At 47.7% G+C, this 17916-nt stretch overlaps 1 protein-coding gene across 1 annotated transcript in view; it reads left to right on the top strand.

The window, feature by feature from the left end:
* The first annotated feature begins 990 nt into the window (after positions 1-990).
* The window catches only part of LOC111960496 (unconventional myosin-Ic), a 53748-nt gene continuing 36822 nt past the window's right edge, over positions 991-17916 (top strand). The window contains exon 1 of the mRNA XM_023982503.1: positions 991-1464. Within this exon, the coding sequence (XP_023838271.1) occupies positions 1372-1464 (93 nt within the window). The 5' untranslated portion in view covers positions 991-1371. The remainder of the gene's footprint in view (positions 1465-17916) is intronic.

The following is a 17916-nucleotide window of genomic DNA, read 5'->3' as shown; positions in this document are numbered from 1 at the left end:
TATTCTCAGTCACCCTCACCACAAATCCCACCACTGACTGACCATATTGATGACCCAAAACATACAGTAATATAGAGCCACTTTTCCTTCACCACTCATACACCCAAACCCATGCTATATCTCCAGACTCAGCAAAACTCAATCTATCGTTGATATTCAATCAATATCAGTGTTGATAATTAATATTATGACGTCCAGATCCCTGCACGTCAGTGGTCCAGGGAGGGCAGCTTTTAAAGGGTGTGACTGAGAGGATGCTGAGAAGATGCTGAGAGGATGTTGGTCGAAGGAACAAACAGGAACCTTGGGAGGAGTCACAGGGCACTGAGGGCAGTCAGTGTCACAGCAAAGATCAATGGGTTCGTCTGTCTGTATGTGTGTGTGTGTGTGTGTGTGTGTGTGTGTGTGTGTGTGTGTGTGTGTGTGTGTGTGTGTGTGTGTGTGTGTGTTTACACCATTCTGTCACCCCAGACAAAGATATGGTCACAATGTCTCTGCTTCCAGCCTCTGTCTGATGACCCCCTGGCCTACTCCCCTCTGACCATCTGCCTGTCTACATTAATTAATGTACCCCTTGGGAAGAGGAAACCGAAGACACTAGAAACAGAAGAGGCACAAGTCTCTTATTTGTTTGTGGAGAGGTGGGGGAGGCATGTGGCGTTTACGCATGTCTCCCAGTTGTACAAGGGGCTTTACAAGTAGGCCATCATTGTAGAGAAGAATGTGTTATTAAATGACTTGCCTAGTTAAATATAAAGGTTAAATAAAAAAATGTAATACAAATATCCAGGGGAAACGTGAGGAGAGAGAGTGGGTTCCTCTGGTGTTTACCCTGTGAACGTTGGGAACGTCCGAGACAGGATGCATGGGTCCAAGAGGAAGCCCTGATACCCGGGCCAACCCAGAGTGCATTGCGCCACAGCGATCTGGTGTGCAGGGACATCAATTATACCGCTGGGCCGGCTGTGGAAAGAGAGCCTGACACAGTGACCATCAACACACATCCTTTGCCTGCTAAGGGGAAATTTGCACTAGAGCACTCTGCACAGAAGCAGGAAACATCCTTGTGCTTTGACTGTCTTGGCCTCGTTTGATAACTGAGAGAAGAAGCATACATGTAAATCACTGTATGTGCGGCCAGTAAAATCATATTTTTCTACTTTAGTTTTACTTTTCATTCTTTCTATTGACAGTGTAACAGAAACTGCCCTATTCCTCTCACCGACGTTAAGGGGAGGAATTTTTCCAAACGTGCGAAGGGGGAATTCATTGCTACGCCGTCAGAAGGACCGAGTAAGTGGACGGAGGACAGAGAGAGACAGAGAGCGAGGGATCGAGAAAGAGAGAAGGAAAGAGAGAGAGAGAGCGACCATGATGGAGCTGAGGATCCAGTTGGTCCCTACAGGTGAGATCATCTTGTCCCCTGGGAAGAATGGAGAGAGCTTCTGCCACAGCTGCACCAAGGTGAGTCCATCCATTCAACCTGCTCACTCCTCATACACTTTAAATAACTAGATATCCAAGAGTAGGATTTCCCTAGCCTGGTCCTAGATCAGTTTGTGCTGTCTTGCTAACTTTGCCAACCTTGGCGAGACAGCACAAACATATCTGGGACTAGGCTAGGATCTGCCTGTGTGGAAGTGGAGCTGATGTATCATTTTAGAGGTTGACTGTGCACGGGGGAAAAGTTGTTCCCCTTGGCCACTCACTCTGGTTTTCGCTTGACCACAGGAGGTTGGTGGCACCTTAATTGGGGAAAACAGGCTTGTGGTAATGGTTTCCATGGTTTCCATGTGTTTAATGCCATTCCATTCGCTCCGTTCCAGCCATTATTATGAACCGTCCTCCCCTCAGCAGCCTCTAAGCGGCTTAACTATGTACGGTAAATTTGTTTGTGCCAAATGGTTGGCTTGACAGAGTGCAATCGATATCATCCTCATTCGATTTTTCCACTCAGTGCCCGCAGTCGGAAAACACCTGCTAGGCCATTGATGTTGATTATGCATGCCGGTCCAGCAGAGTGCCAAGTGAAAAATGTTACATGGGGCTCATAATGTGCTGGCTACTTCAGTGTGTTTGGAGAGGTGTGAAACGTCATCCAATGTAAATGCAGATTCAGAAAAAAGGCAATTTGAATAAACAAATTAGAAACAATAAGAAAATCCAAAACCAACTGAATGGTCGATTACCACTTAAATAATGATATTAACATAACACATTATCAATGTCAAGAAGGGTTACATGTTTCTCTATGGAATGGGGATTGCACAAGTTCCTGGTGAATGTGAGAGAGTGGTGATAGAGCGGGTGGGACTGAGTCTTCTGTTCACACAATCTAAGGAATGCAGGGTGTGGGGCTTTAAATCAGACAGCATATGGTGAAACAACAGGCTGTGCCATAGAAAGCAGTGCAGGTTAATGGAATGTTGGACTAGTACACAAACCAACTTTGACCAACTTGGTTCTTAGGAATAGATAGAGATCTATAGCGTACACCCGGTGAGACGTTATTAACTTTATCTGATACATCTTAGTTCATCAAGTTCAGTTTGAGCCTTATGTTCGTTCAGTGAGCAGGAATGGCTAATGACGGGAATGGTACAGAATGTAGGTGAGGAGAAGACAGAGAAATTCCTGAACAGCACATGCGTTTCCCATGCATCCCAACATTCRACCACGGTCACATCACCCTCTTGTGCCTCTGATTGTGTGTGTGCGTGTGATTGAACATGTGGACTTGTGAACTGAAGGCACGTGTAGTGTACGAGTTAATGAGTGTGCATATCATATACACAATTTTCTCATTCCTTATCGAAAAGGAACAATGCCCTCTTCCAGTTTCACACAGATTCTGTGGCGACAGACAGAGACACTCTCTGGAGTACAGTCTGTCTTTCCAATGAACAGAGGCTTGTCAACAGGATACAACCTTTCCTCCCAGCATAATTAAAGCAGGGTGAGGAGGGCTAGCAAAGCTGGGTGGTGTGTGTGAGTGAGAGAGAGAGAGGTGGGCTACAGTACTACAGTACAGTACAATCGATCACTACCCCCTCTGGCAGGGGTGCCATATTGCAGTCCATTATCTCATACAGGCAGGCAATTGAACTGCAAAGGTCACCTTCACATGGGAAGAGGTGGTGTAATATGGCACCATTAAAAATGCTGACAATAATAAAACAATGCTGACAGTGGACTTTTGTTAAGGTGTACATGCCTCAGACCTGTAGCCTACTATGACAGTAGAATGGCATAATATACTAGAATAACATTAACATTTATAACATTTATAGCAATAGCAAATGGTTGAACTTGCTGCCACAGATCTGATCAAAAACGCGCATGGCGGCCACACCCTTTCCAAGAACCACGCAATGCACGCACGCGGACAGAAGGTGTAGTGGCAGGTCTTCTGACAGTAGAGGGCAGAAGAACACTACTACGAAGTCAGCGAAGGGAAAGTGAGTTGAATGCSGTCGGCGGTTTTTCTTTTCTCGTTCAGGATCATTTTCAACGGCATATTCTCACCAGCACAACAATATTTACAGACACTCTCAACCCATGTTATTCTTAGGGTAGGAGCTATAGGCAAACATCCCTATAGGCATACAATCCATATAGGCAAACATTGAATAGGCTAATCAAAGCAAGGAAGTGTGCTCTCACAGTGCAACATTKGGTTCACACAGGGCTATCCAATGCATAGACTACTTCCCATATAGCCTATTTAGTGTTACGTCTGTTGAAAACAGTTTGATGTAAAAACAAATGATATCACTCCTTAAGTCTGTGGGATGGGTCTCGAGAACTTCCTGGTATCTATGCTGCGTTCATAACCAAGTGTGAAGGTAGTATTTACCATATACGACTGGGGAAAATCCACTTGAATGCCCTTCGAAGTCATACTTGCAAGTAGGAAAGTCGTCTATTGCCCCGTTAATGTGCTAGTTGGAACTAGGAAACTCCGAAATGTCTGACTTCTTAACTGGTTGAACGCGGCACGTGCATAACTATAACCAGTTAGCATGTGATTGCCGCATATAAATTCTGCGCTCCGACTTCTCTCACTTGCTGACCTCTGTCGTCACCTACTAAGGAAATTACCTCTTGATAACATAATTTTCAGCAGTTTACTGTAACAACAAAAAATATTCAAAAAAGCAATCTATTATAGGTTTTTGGAACACGATCATTTGTTTACAACCATGACTTTTATACGAATATACCAAATAACAGAGACAAACTTTATACACAGGGGTATACACATTTAAACTAAAATACATAGGCTAAGGTTTCACAGGCATTTATAATTCACTTTGCTTTTACAAGCATGATAGTTGCTCTTTTAGTTTATGGTTAATGCAGCTTGTTGATCATTAGCCAATCGGCGTTTTTCAACGAGTTCAAAGCACGTGAATGCATCCAACTTGTATTTACGACTTCACAACTGGTAACTACCATGTTCCCAACAGGTTGTGAACGCAGCATAAGGGCTGTTGCGTGTTTGAAAGAGGGAGGGGAAATTACTGACATATTCCACGACTCACCAGGGGACTGAAATACTCAGAATAATATAATCATATTTTTTTATGGCTTAAAATTACTGCTGTTGTATACTTGAAGTGTATTTGCTAGACAACGTTACTCTTAAAAAAAGAAAGAAAGTGTATTCTAATTTAAAATAGATGAATAGTGGTGGATAGTCTAGGCTACCAAGGCTGTGGAGAAAAAAACCTTCACTAGAATTACAGCCGCTAGATTGTAGTTGCTTGTTGGATCAGTAACGAGGAACCGCTGAAAGGACTGGTCACATAGAGACGGAGTTGAATCTGGGTTTAACGAGAGACAGAACAGCTTGCTGTCTTTTTGTAGCCTACCGGCGAAGAGACATCAGGGCGAAGTAACCCACTGTGTCGTATTGACTTCGGCTAATTGAAGGTATGTATATCTTGAGGTACCTTGTTTTGCCTCCGTTTTCTAAACAGGCTGTTACAAAGTTATTTTGTAGCGGGAAGAAGTTTGCGTGCTTCATATTTGTGACAATGTAGGAAGTCGGCGACGAGGCCGTCTMGTTGTAACTACTACGACAAGTATTTTAATTCGCCAATGTATGGGATCATGAGGCTATTAGGAGTGGCTGGCAGTCATGCCATGCGTGATGTAACAACTTTACCACCTGAACACTTGCCAATCCATGCCCTGTCCTGACTGCCAGCCAGCCCCTCCTAATAGCCTCATGATCCCATACATTGGCGAATTAAAATACTTATCGTAGTAGTTAAAACCAGATAGCCCATTTTAGTGATACTGAACAACCTAACTYGACTAAGCTGCCTGGTGGTTTGTGGGTAGCTGTGTGAGTGTCTTGGGTGACCTGGGGTTATGTCAACAGGACTGTGAGTGTCCACCTGTCCAACCCCGACTGTATACAGGGTTGAGATGTGGCATTGCTCTCCACTCACATCTTATGGCTGTATATGTGAAGATACAGTAATAAAAACAGAGAAGTCTACAGCTTCATCGTGGTGTTTTTTTGTTTGTTTGTTTGTTCAATTGTCGAGTTAGGCAAGCACTAAAACCAATCGATGGTGTTGTCAGTCCTTTTTCCCACAACAGAACTTCTTGGGGATATTTTGTCTGCTGTTTAACTGTAGCCAAGGTTTTCCATTAGACTAGCTCAGAGGGATGCTGTGATTTCCCCCTCCTCCCTTAAAAAGAAGTCCTGCTATTCCAGTTTTAGCCCAAGGCAGAACAATTTGGGGATTGAGTTTTTTCCCAGCTGTCTGCACTCTACCGATATTTAGGCACCTCCCAGCTCTGTCTCACAAAACTTGAGACTCTGACAGCGGCATTCACAGAGCCAAATATAACCCTCTGCTTGACCCCACCACATTGTTTGCATAATATCCTTTTTGCATGTATCACTTTGCCACTGGGCAATTCTGTTTTATGTTATTTAACCCCCCCCACCACCACAACAGCAAATGCTTTTGTCATCAGCTGCTACATGTGACCAGCCAATATGTGTTGTGTGTGAACTCAATGGTGGTGACATGGGCGGCTCTGCAGACCTTGTCTTGTTGTGACCCTCTTGTCACAGAGCCAGCTGTCAGTGCTGCAGAGCCTTACCCCAGGAGACTTATTGGATCCACCTGCCTCAGTGTCTCGGCCTCTTCCACCTCTAACAGGAAACTCTCAGGGCTTACTACTCAAACTTGGCCAACATGGCTGATTGCCCTAAACCATTTCGTCGCCCCCCCCCCCCCCCCCCCCCCCCCCCCCCCCCACCCCCCCCCCCCCCCCCCCCCCCCCCCCATGAAACACTCACCACCAAAGTCACCAACACTGCAGTTTGTTGGATTGGATTACCTTGTTAGTTGGAACAGATGATGAACGGTTGGATTTGTACTAGAGACTAATGAACAAAGATTGAGAGGGGATGAGAAGGGAGATTATGTATTAGAATAGGAAAACTCTTGGTCAAATGATAAAAGGTCTTGACAACATTTGTCCAGGCCTTGTGAATTAGAGACCTAGGGACAGCTTGCAAAAGTACTGTACTTTCTCAGTTGCTATGGTTTCACAGGTGTGGCGTGTCACACACATTCTGCCCAGAGTTTGAAAACCAAGCAACAGAGAGATGGGGCATGTCTGGGACACGCTGCTCTGAAAACAGCCACGTCGATGTACTTCTGTATAATGTTTCATGTTCTGTGTGGACCGCAGGAAGAGTAGCTGCTGCTTTRGCAACAGCTAATGGGGATCCTYATAAACAACCAAATACTGTGGTAGACAGTGAGGCCACACTGATGTTTCACACCCTGGTAGGAGTGGATCTGCCAACGTTCATGTATTAGTGGAGGAGGACATGGAATCTGGGCCATAGCCTGCTTCTATTTAGATAGCAAAAGTATATGGTCATCTAGGAAGGGGAGTGGGAAAGACCGACGGAGACTGACAGATGGGAAATGGTGGGAGAAACACACTACTTATTGATTTGGGAGCTCATATGACACGTCTGAGGGAGCGATGGGCGAAAAGMGAGGCGCGAGAGAACGTGTTTTGTATGCATTTTCTTTTTGTTTGTTTTGAGTCTCGCTCGCGTCAACATACTATTGGTTAGTCGTCTGAGGTATTTGTWTGAGAGCGGTTTTGGAGAACGAAGAAGAGGTGGAGGCCGTGCTTGACTTGGGCAGGAGTTCACCGGAGCTGAGTACCGGCACCTCAAATGTTCTACTGCTCGAGCTCCTGTTCCTCTTATAGGATATTTGCTCAAAAGTATTGTGGAGATCCTGCATCTAAATATAAACAGTACCGGAACCCAAAATGAGTTCTGGCARCTATTTCAGTCCAAGTCAAGCATTGGGTAGAGGAGTGTATGCATGGAATGAGTCAGTCTGGTAGAATGCGAGTCTGGTAGTGAGTCAATGTAGAGTGCTGCGTGTACGCCGGTGAGTCATGAACTGAGCCGGTTGGACGATCTGGAGTTTGTCTCCTTTTAGCTGTGGCTTTTCCACCAGAAATGTCCCGGCCTTAGAAGAGTAGAACGCCCCGCCCTGCTACCAAGTCTTGCTTCCTATCAGGAGAAAACTACTATCAGACTGGGGAACCCTTCTGGCTCAGTCAAACCTGGATTGTGTTCCTTAAGGCACACCGTAACAAAGCTTTTCTAAATGATGAGGAACAGAAAAGGAAAATGGGCTTTTTGTTTTTGGACGGTTTCAGATAGTACCTCCCTGTTTTGGCCAGGTTTCTTTCTGTTTCGTGCCTAGTGAGCATGACTGGTCGAGTATGATGTGTCTCAGAATTCAAGACCTACACCAGCCCCCGCCCCCCCCCCACACACACCCACGCATTCACACTGATAAACCTGACGGACAGGGGTAGAGTGAAGGGTTGTGGGAAGGGAAAGGACAGGAGGTGTGGCTTAGAGATCCTCTTTCCATCGCTAATCCTTCACTTTGGTACTTCTGCTCCGTTAAACTAAACATAGGAATTGGTACCAGTTGACCTAGTAAGCCTATAACATCCATGGGTATGATGCCATGATTGAATTGTGGTATTATTGCGATATAGGAGTTTATAAAGCCTTTTATGAATTAACATTTTGTTCATTGTTCACTTTGAGCTCACTGACTGGAGTACAAAGTAAAAGCATTTTAGTGATAGTTTGTGCATTTCGTCCTTGTATCACGATAATCACCACGTCTTCTCTAACAAATGGGCAACAGTTGGACGCGATGCCTTCTGTCCAGACTGGAGACTCCTGTAGTTTCAGTACTGCTCTCAGTAACACTTTACTTAAAGCCTGCGCGTACAATGCTTTATAACCTGCTATAAGCATGTATGGGACTTCATAACTACATTTTTTTATTAACTTGTGGCTCGTTGTATTCCAGCCCTCCTGCTCCACTCAGATGAACGAGGTATGTGCTCACTAAGAAAATGGCCCCTTTCTGTGGTAGATAACCTGTCGCCTTATGGACCTATCTTTGTAGGGCTGTGACGATACCAGTGTCGCAATATTTTGTCCATGGCAAAAATGAAAACACGATGCAGACCATTCTTGGGTCCTTTAAAAACCTGCTGCAGGTACAATATTGCTGTAACTTGGAAAATGAATGRGACTCTGGGTGACAGCAGAATGATGCTTATTTCCAACATCAGGGCCGTTTTTCCGAAAGGAGTTAAATCCACTTTGTGTTTTGTTTCCTTGCCGCGATACTGGTCTCGTCCCGGCCGTACTTCTTTCCCCAATGACTGTACAACACTCATAGCCTGTAAATGGCCCGTGTGCTCCCTCTCTGCTGGCCCACCTACCCATTGTGTCCCACTGTGTTCGTTCCCACACTCTGTGTACCAGCTAGAGCCTTACCTGTCCACCTTCCTGGTGTGTGTCTTGTGGTCCTCTGAGAAGTTAACCAGGCATGGATATACCCTGGTTCCAGATCTGTTTTGTGTTGTTTTACCAACTCCCCATTGTCATTGCCACCTTTTTGTCGAGACGGCACAAACGGATCTGGGACCAGGCTAGCATGGAACGTTAGATACATTGACTGTACATAAACTTAGTTCCTTTCAGTGTGGTTGCCATCGCTGGGACCTTGGCCAGCAACACTGTGCCTGCCCCCCCCCCCCCCCCCCCCCCCCTTCCTGATTGGCCAGCCTGCCAGCCCTGCACGTTAACCTTTACCCAGGTACACTCCATGACAGCCTGGGCCGTAAGCCAACGGCAATCCCAACCAGGTGTGTCCTTGTGTTGTCCCAACCCTGTACTGTCAATCACTCAACGTGATGTAGGAGGGGAGGGGGAGAGTATGGGTCATCGGAAAACAAATATTTAGGCCAGATGGATTGGTACAGGGCTGCGTTCAGCAGGACACGACGTTGTGGAATGTTGCAGATAAAGGTCACGAGTAAAGCTGACGTGATTCCGTATGCCAGCTGTCAGAGCGGCGTGGTTGTAGCCCGGTCAAGAGGACCGACCGCTTCGCTCTCGCGCGATCAGGCTCCTTCCACCAGTATCGCATGTTTGTTCTACGTCATATATTTCTATCTGAACGCCAGCCACCCACCCACAGGTGGCGGTGTGGAGGGGGGGCAGTAGTAAAACTAGTAGGAAGTGTCTCCTCTGTCTGTCAGGGAATGGATTGATGAATGTCGACGCAATTACAGTAGAGCCCCTGGATTGGCGAACCCATTAGTCAAACAAGCACAATGAGTTTACCACTGATAGGATCAATTAAATGTAGGGCTCTGAATTAGACATGGATATTGCAAAGTTCCTCTGTCAGCACCAACAGACCTCCTTTTATCTCTTCTGATACATGTAATTAGACTTGATGTATTATCTGTTCAAACGAGACTTTCCAAAACCTCAATTCCAGTGTACTATCACATACTCTATGAAATAATAGTTTATGCTTTTCATTCAGCTGCAACCGATGGGAGTCTTTCTGTTTCAAACGGAGCAGGGCGTGATGAGAGCTTGGCCCGGGTGCGAGGGAGAGCGTGAACGAATGCAAACACTGCCAAGGAGATGGGCTTGATAAGAGGAGGTGGAACAAAATGAAGTGACACCTGGCATCACCTCTAAGGATCCCTCACCCCCATGGCCTATGTTGTGCCCCCACTACACACACCGCTGTCCGTACAGAACTCCCACGCAAACACACACTAGCCACAGCTCACTCTATGGGACACGCAGCGGTACATTCATGTCACACCCGGGTCTACGTCCAGGTTGGGTTTAACTATGTGCTTAGTGCACGGAGCTGTTCCTTCAGTGTGATCCACCCACACGCTGCTGCCTATAGGCCTGTGTCTCTCAATAASCTCCTGTCAGCAGTCATCTGATCCTCTAACTCTGTCCTGACTGAGAGGAGGCAGCTACGCCCTGTGTGTTCAGACCCTCTCTCTCTCTGCGCCTCGGGGTGTGTGTGTGTGTGAGAGAGAGATGGCATCCGGTAATTGGGGGGGATGTGATGCGTYGAATGAGACGGCGGGGGGAGGGCGCTCGTCTGTGTGTCATTGTGTTGTCATGATTACAGTGCTGTCTGCTCATTCGTGGGTAGTAATAATACCCAATGACCTGCCACAGAGACGTGTGTGTGGAAAAATACGTGTGTGTCATTGCCTCAGCTGTTGTCTGTGTATTGTCATCTAAGCAGCCTAACCCCTGACTCTGCTCTGTGGGTGGTTGGGGACAAGATTCCAGAGATGTTGCGACGTGAAGTGCGTTTGTCCCCAGACTYCTGAGCGCTTCCGTTGGGAAAGAGGCTGTGCTTGCTTGTGCCTGCTCTGTGGGGCCCCAGTTTAAGCCCAGTTCCAAGCCTCACGTTTCGTCATTCCTAAATTGCTGAATTTATTGCAAAGTCAAACCACACACAAACTCACATCATATGGTGGGTTTAATTACAATTCTCCCTTCTGCAAAGTCTTTATCTAGCGTGTGTGTGTCATTGCTTTGGACAATATGGATACTCTAGTATTGAACCATATTCATAAAGCAMCTCTGAGTAGGAATGCTGATCTAGGATCAGTTTTTCCTTTCAAATCATAATGAATGAGAGGAGACCTGATCCTAGGTCAGTACTCTTACTCTGATACCCTGCATGAGTATGGGCCCTGCTCTGTTAGGCTCCTGTCCCCTTGTCCATAGGCTCCTGTCCCCTTGTCCATAAACTCCCGTCCTATATGTTCCTATGAGCAGCCTAACGACAATCTGAGCCTGTTTGTCTGGGCGTGGCCGTGTGTGCTGCATGTCTGACAGTGTCTGCAGCTGGGAGTCAATGCGGTATGTTGGAACAATGTTTTGGTTAGAGAAGTGAGGAGAAATGGCAGATATATGTGCTGGGGGAACTGGTTCCGTCATTCTGATATGCTGTAGGATAGATATAGTGCCGGAGAGGAGTAGAGGGAATTGGACAGAGGATTTTTGGCAGCAGTATGCCAAATCCYTTCTTTAGTCCTTTGTTCGGGCAGCAGTGCAGGTGTTACTGATGTGGAACCGGCACGAGAAGCCACAGCCGAGGGAACAGGAAAGGCAGCGTTAGACATTTTGACAACTCGCCGCAAGTGCTTCTGATTCCCTCCGTTTACAGTGGATCTGTGACAGTAAGCAAAGCATAAACATCTCGAAACAAAATGACACACGACCTTTCACCCCGCGCTGCCGGAGAGGAAGGAAATGTCCTCGCTCCCTCGCATATTTAGCTCGGGGAGGATGGAGGGACAAGGAAAAGGGGACTGAATGGAGGAGTTGAGGAAAGGGTGTGCTGCCAGTATTGGTATTCGATCGCTATAGATGATAGGGAGCTTAGATGACCAGGGATGGAAGCGTGTATGTAAACTGTACTTCATACCCCTCAGCCTGCTGCCGGTAGCGGGGGCTGCCCATATAAGGCCGTGTGGGTATAAATAAGCCTGAGAGGGRCCCTCTAGCCTGGGGGAGGAGACCAGGGAGGGAGGATGGGCCCATCGGCCCTATTTGTACTGTACTTTATGAGTTCCAGCTGGTGTGCACAGCAGTCTCCCAGATATTGAGTCTGGGACAAAAGTCACGGTGAAATGCTGTAGGGAGGTCCTCCTACTGCGAGTCTCAGCTCGCCCCTGTTGACTCCAAAGGCTTGTTTGCTGTGTGTGTGAGTGAGAAAAATAGCCTTTGTTGGGTGATTTGCCATTGACCTGATATGCTGAGGTCAGGCTCGCCTCAACTGAGATGATCGGTGTGGGAAAGGTGGTGATTAATCAGTTTAGRCTCTAAACGAGGAAGCGTAAGAAAAGCTGATCCCAGACCAGGGTGTGGCCTTCTTGTGAGGAACACGGCTGCCCCCTTCACCTCGCCCATACAGAGGAATCTCCACTGATAGGTTTAGAGACTCTGCTTGTGTGTGTGTGCGCTGAAACCACTTCCTCCTCCTCATTTCTGCTGTGGTAATAGAGAGAGAGAGGAGGGCTCGTCCGGTTCAGCTGGTTGGCTGGGATCATGTCTTTATGGAATACTGGAGACACTTTAGGAAATGCCTGCACGGCCCAAAGTGCTGGCTCTGCAGAAAAGCAATGTGTGTGTGTGTGTGTGTGTGTGTGTGGCAGGGTGTCTCTTGGCGAGAAGGAGTGGGAATCAGATGTGCAGACTGAAAAAAAGAGAGACTGCTCTCTCTTTTGGCCTGTTTGCTTCCGTTACCCTAGCAAGCGAACTGCCGTAACATTGCTTAGTCTAACTATCCTTGTTGACCGGATGAACGTTGACGTCGGCGGCGGGAGTAGAATCCTCTGTAGAGAGAGACCAGAGGGCTGTAAGTGACCCGGTGTGTGCTGTAGGGGCGGGACATTTTGCTGATGTTCCCAGGTGATGGACAAGGCTTCTTTTCCTCTCTCCTGCAGATGAGCAGCGTTACACTGCTGAACGAATACTCACGCTTGTCCGTTCTGTTGCACAGTGGGTCCTGCCTCGTGATCTTAATTCCTGGTTTGTTTGTTTCCGTGTTTTATCTCCTCTATCCAATACTTTCCGTGTGCACAATGAGCTCCCTCAGAGGAGGCTGGTGGGGGAGGAGCTATACGAGGACGGGCTCACTGTAATGGCTGGAATTGATTCAATGGAACGGACTCCGACGCTGTTTGCGTGTGTTCGGTGTGATTGTTACCATTCCAGTGGTGCCATTCCAGCCATTACAATGAGCCCGTCCTCCTGCTGCTCCATTTGTATTACAGTTTGTGTTGTTTTTATTTCACTTGGTCCCCACGCCCCCGTCAAGTCTTGACTCATGTTGGGGCTCGATGCCTAAGATTTTCGCGGTCCCCCCTGCGTATGTGGGGACTTTCCTACTCCAGGTCCTGCTCAAGTCAGATTCGAGCGAGCCTCCGACAGCAGATGCTCTCTACTAGACAGTCACTCAGGCCTGTCAGGCCTGTTCACCGTGGAAACGTCTTCTCTCTGCTGTGTATGGGAGAAGTAGACGGCAACAGCACACTCACACCCCGGTGCCGCCACAATGATTCACAAGAGGCAGAGGGGCACACGAGTCAGACGAGAGAGAGAGAGAGAGAAATAGGTCAGTTTGAGTGTATTTGTGGTTGGGTCGGGAAGCCCCCCGTGTTAATATTACACTGAGTCACCAGAGAGACAGCGTTATGTCACGACAGAGTATGATCTCATCAGCATCCTCTCTGACCACACTGAGGCTGGGTGACTGAGGCTACAGCTCTCTGAGTTTCCCCTCTTGCTCTCCGTCTTTTGTCTTTTGCGATCTCTTCTTCCTCTCTCTCTCTGTTGCTCTCCCCTGTTTCTGTCTTTCTCTCTCTGTTGCTCTCCCTGTTCTGTCTTTCTCTCTCTGTTTGCTCTCCCTGTTTCTGTCTTTCTCTCTCTGTTGCTCTCCCCTGTTTCTGTCTTTCTCTCTGTTGCTCTCCCCTGTTTCTGTCTTTCTCTTTCTGTTGCTCTCCCCTTTTTCGCTCTTTCTCTCTCTGTTGCTCTCCCGTCTCTTTATTTAACTAGGCAAATTGGTTAATAACAAATTCTTATTTACAATGATGGCCTACTCCGGCCAAACCCGGATGATGCTGGGCCAGTTGTGCGCCGCCCTATGGGACTCCCAATCACAGCCGGATGTGATGCAGCCTGGATTCGAACCAGGTACTGCAGTGAGACCACTGCACCACTCGGGACACCCATATGTTGCTCTCCCCTGTCTCTCTGTTGCTCTCCCCTGTCTCTCTGTTGCTCTCCCCTGTCTCTGTTGCTCTCCCCTGTCTCTCTGTTGCTCTCCCCTGTCTGTCTTTCTCTCCTTTTCTGTGTTCTTCCCTCTTTTTTTCTTTCTCTCTCCCTTTTTTTTAACTGGCTGTTTCCTGCCCACATGGCTTACATTCTTCGGACCTGACATCACAGTGGTCTTTCATCTTCTCTTCCCCTCTCACCCCCCGCCCTTTCTCTTCCAGTCAAGCCTCCTCACATTTGGTTCTTTAGCAAACTGAAGGTTACCGTCCCTCAAATATAGATTCTTCACCTCCCTCCACCTTTCCCTGTTCTTTCAACTGATAGACAGACAAGCAAAAAGAATCACACACACACAAGCATACCGCACACCAATGAATGCATGCACAAACATACGCACAGGCATTTCGCCACACCCGCAATAACATCTGCTAAACAAGTGTATGAGACACATTTTGATTTGATTTGACGCAAACACACTCGCACAACCGTGAGACGGAGACGGAGTGTACGGGTGAGGGAAGAGGAGGCTGACAGTCAGACGGTCTGGTTAGTGTCATCGTGGGTGGCTGCAGGTTCCAGGACAGTTTTACTGCAGTCCGGAGCTAATGGGACCCGTCGTAGCATTGCAGAGGGCTGTGTTTGCAATCGCATGGATTTAGGTAGTGTGTCTAGTTAAATAGAAACTACAGTGGCAATGTCAACCATTGTCCATCACTAGAAAGATAACAGAGAGTGGCTGTGATGTGTTTCTGGCCAGGAGGGTTCGAGGTCTATTTCCCCCTGTAGCAGAGCTGCATAACGACACAGCAGGACACTAATAGTCTGATCACACAGCCGGAGAATGGAAAATAACCCTAGCGACCAGCAATACGGACAGGAGGGAGGAAGAGACTGGGAGGAGAGAGCTATATTAAGAAACGGCWAGATGGAGAGATGATACTGCTTGAGTGCGTAAATATTCGCCTGGTGCTACAATTGTTCAAACGTGACTATTAGAATGTTTAAGAGGCCCGTCTTCCTGTTTTTCATTCCAAGGCTCCAGAAGACACTGGTTGAGTTCCAGGAAGACTATACAATGCTGTCGCCTGCCAGATGTCATATCATAGCTCCGTTTGTTGCTGCATGCAGCTCGACTACAATTAAGTCGGTCTGGAACGTGGCCGCTGTCTCCATCTCCCGAGTGGCGCAGCGGTCTAAGGCACTGCATCTCAGCGCTAGGGGCGTCACTACAGACCCTGGTTCGTTTCCCAGGCTGTATCACAACCGGCCGTGATTGTGAGTCCCATTGGAGCGACCCACAATTGGCTCGGCGTCGTCCGGGGTAGGCCGTCATTGTAAATAAGAATTTGTCCTTAACTGACTCGCCTAGTTCAATAAAATGTTGAATCCTATTATGGCCGGTCATAAAATGTATGAAATGAAGGTGGGTTGAAATAGGAGTGTGCTGCTCTGTGTCTGTGTGACGGTAATGGATGGTGGATGTCAGCGGTGTGTTTGGGCACCAGGCCCAAGCAAGGCCGCGAAGCTGCAATTTCTCTCCTGACTCCCTCTGTAAACTAAGCTGCTCGGCGGAGGGGCGGGGTAGTATTTACTGTGTACACGGTACCAGATATCATCGTTATCATATTAGACTTCAACCAGATGCTGCTTTAAGCTGATGAGTCACCGGCAATTGTTGAGGGTCGTGTCACAGATTTGTGTCGTGCACTGAGCGATCTCGCGTACCAGCGGTATGGGTTTGCCGCCTACGACAGGGAGAGAGAGGAGGGGAATCATGAGTTTATGGGTTTGCCGCCTACAACAGGGGGAGAGAGAGGAGGGGAATCGTGAGTTTGTGTTTGCCCCTACAACAGGGAGAGAGAGGAGGGGAATCGTGAGTTTATGGGTTTGCCGCCTACAACAGGGAGAGAGAGGAGGGGAATCGTGAGTTTATGGGTTTGCCCCTACAACAGGGGGAGGAGAATCGTGGGTTTATGAGAGGGAGACAGAGCGAGACTAGATGAGGGAGAGAGATGGTGAGACTAGATGAGGGAGACAACGCGAGACAAGATGAGGGAGAGAGAGAGATGGTGGGCCTAGATGAGGGAGAGAGAGAGAGATGGTGGGCCTAGATGAGGGAGGGAGAGAGCTGGTGGGCCTAGATGAGGGAGAGAGAGAGAGATGGTGAGACTAGATGAGGGAGACAACGTGAGACAAGATGAGGGAGAGAGCGAGATGGTGGGCCTAGATGAGGGAGGGAGAGAGCGAGATGGTGGGCCTAGATGAGGGAGGGAGAGAGAGATGGTGGGCCTAGATGAGGGAGGGAGAGAGAGAGATGGTGGGCCTAGATGAGGGAGAGGAAGTGATAGAGGAATAAAGAAATAGGGGAGGGGAAGAGAATGAAACTAGATTAAGGTTCCTCAGAGTGAGAGTGAAAATAAGTTCTCATTGCTGATTTCCCACGGATGCAGGGTCCCATGACTTGGGGTTGTGTGTTTTCCCTTCAGCATTGTTTGGTCTGTTTTCCCTGAAGTGGCGTGATTGGAGACAAGTAGTGTTTCCACTCTGGGAACCAATGAGAGAGCAGCTGGACCATAGTCACCATCTGCATCTACTGTCCTCTTCTCTCCCAGATGTGTGTCTGTACAGTATGTCCTGCAGTGTGTGTGTGTCGGCTCTGCTGTGTTAGCTCCAACCCAGGTTCTGTCAACACTGTTGAACTGAGACGATCTGGCACAGTGCTTGGCTGCCGTTTWTAAACTTCATAATGACCCAGGTTGTCCTCACTTCAGACACCCTTGGTGCACATAGTCGATCTTTGAAAATGAGTCTCTTCAATTCATCAAACTCTTTTTAATGTCCGACTTGGTCCAGCAGGAATGTGAGGGAGGAGTATTGAATGACAGAATGAACGGTGGTGTAATGAAAGGAAGACGAGAGGACACTACATAAGCCTGCATATCAGACAGATGTGCAGAAAMAGTTGCCTGACTCTTGATAAGGTTTGTTTTGTTGTTTTTTTGCGTTGCCAAGGTTACATCCCCTTTCCAGTCCCTTGACAACAGCGCGATTTACTGCCGGGCCATCAAGGCTGAATTTGAATTAGTCCTAGACAGCAGACCTGGGTTCAAATACTATTTGACATCTTTCAAATACTTGGGAGTGTTTGCTTTCACCTGCCTGGAGCGGCAGATGGTTGGGGTTTGGCCTTCTATTGGTTCCGTTGTGCCAGACAAGCTCAATCAAGCACAGCTAAAGTATTAGAAATGATTTCTCTAGGGGCCTTGAGGTCCTGACTGAAAGTTGTGGGAGAGGAAAGCATTAACAACCAGGACAGACGGATACCCCCCCCCCCCCRCRCRSTTCAGCACAAATATGCTACATCAGCATTACCGTGCACAATGTACAGCCACAATGTATGCCAATGAAGCATTGCGCAATCTGACAACATATGCTTGACATTGATTTAATTAGCGTTAAAGTCACGGCAAGTCTTTTTTCTCTCTGTCCATTTCTTTGTTTCTTTTTTCCTTCATTCTCTGTTCATTCTCATGCCCAGCGGTGCCCATGTGAGAGAGGGGGAGAGAGAGAGTGAAAGAGAGAGAGCGACAGACGGACAAAGAGGGAAACTCACACCGTCTGGAAAATATTACTCCGATTCCTGCAGGCGGGGTCTCTGATTGTGTTGGCAGTGCCGAGACGGGGCGAGAGAGAGAATGAGAAAC

Source organism: Salvelinus sp. IW2-2015, linkage group LG4p (assembly GCF_002910315.2).
Source record: "Salvelinus sp. IW2-2015 linkage group LG4p, ASM291031v2, whole genome shotgun sequence".
Taxonomy (NCBI): Eukaryota; Metazoa; Chordata; class Actinopteri; order Salmoniformes; family Salmonidae; genus Salvelinus; species Salvelinus sp. IW2-2015.
This window is presented reverse-complemented; position numbering and strand designations above follow the sequence as displayed.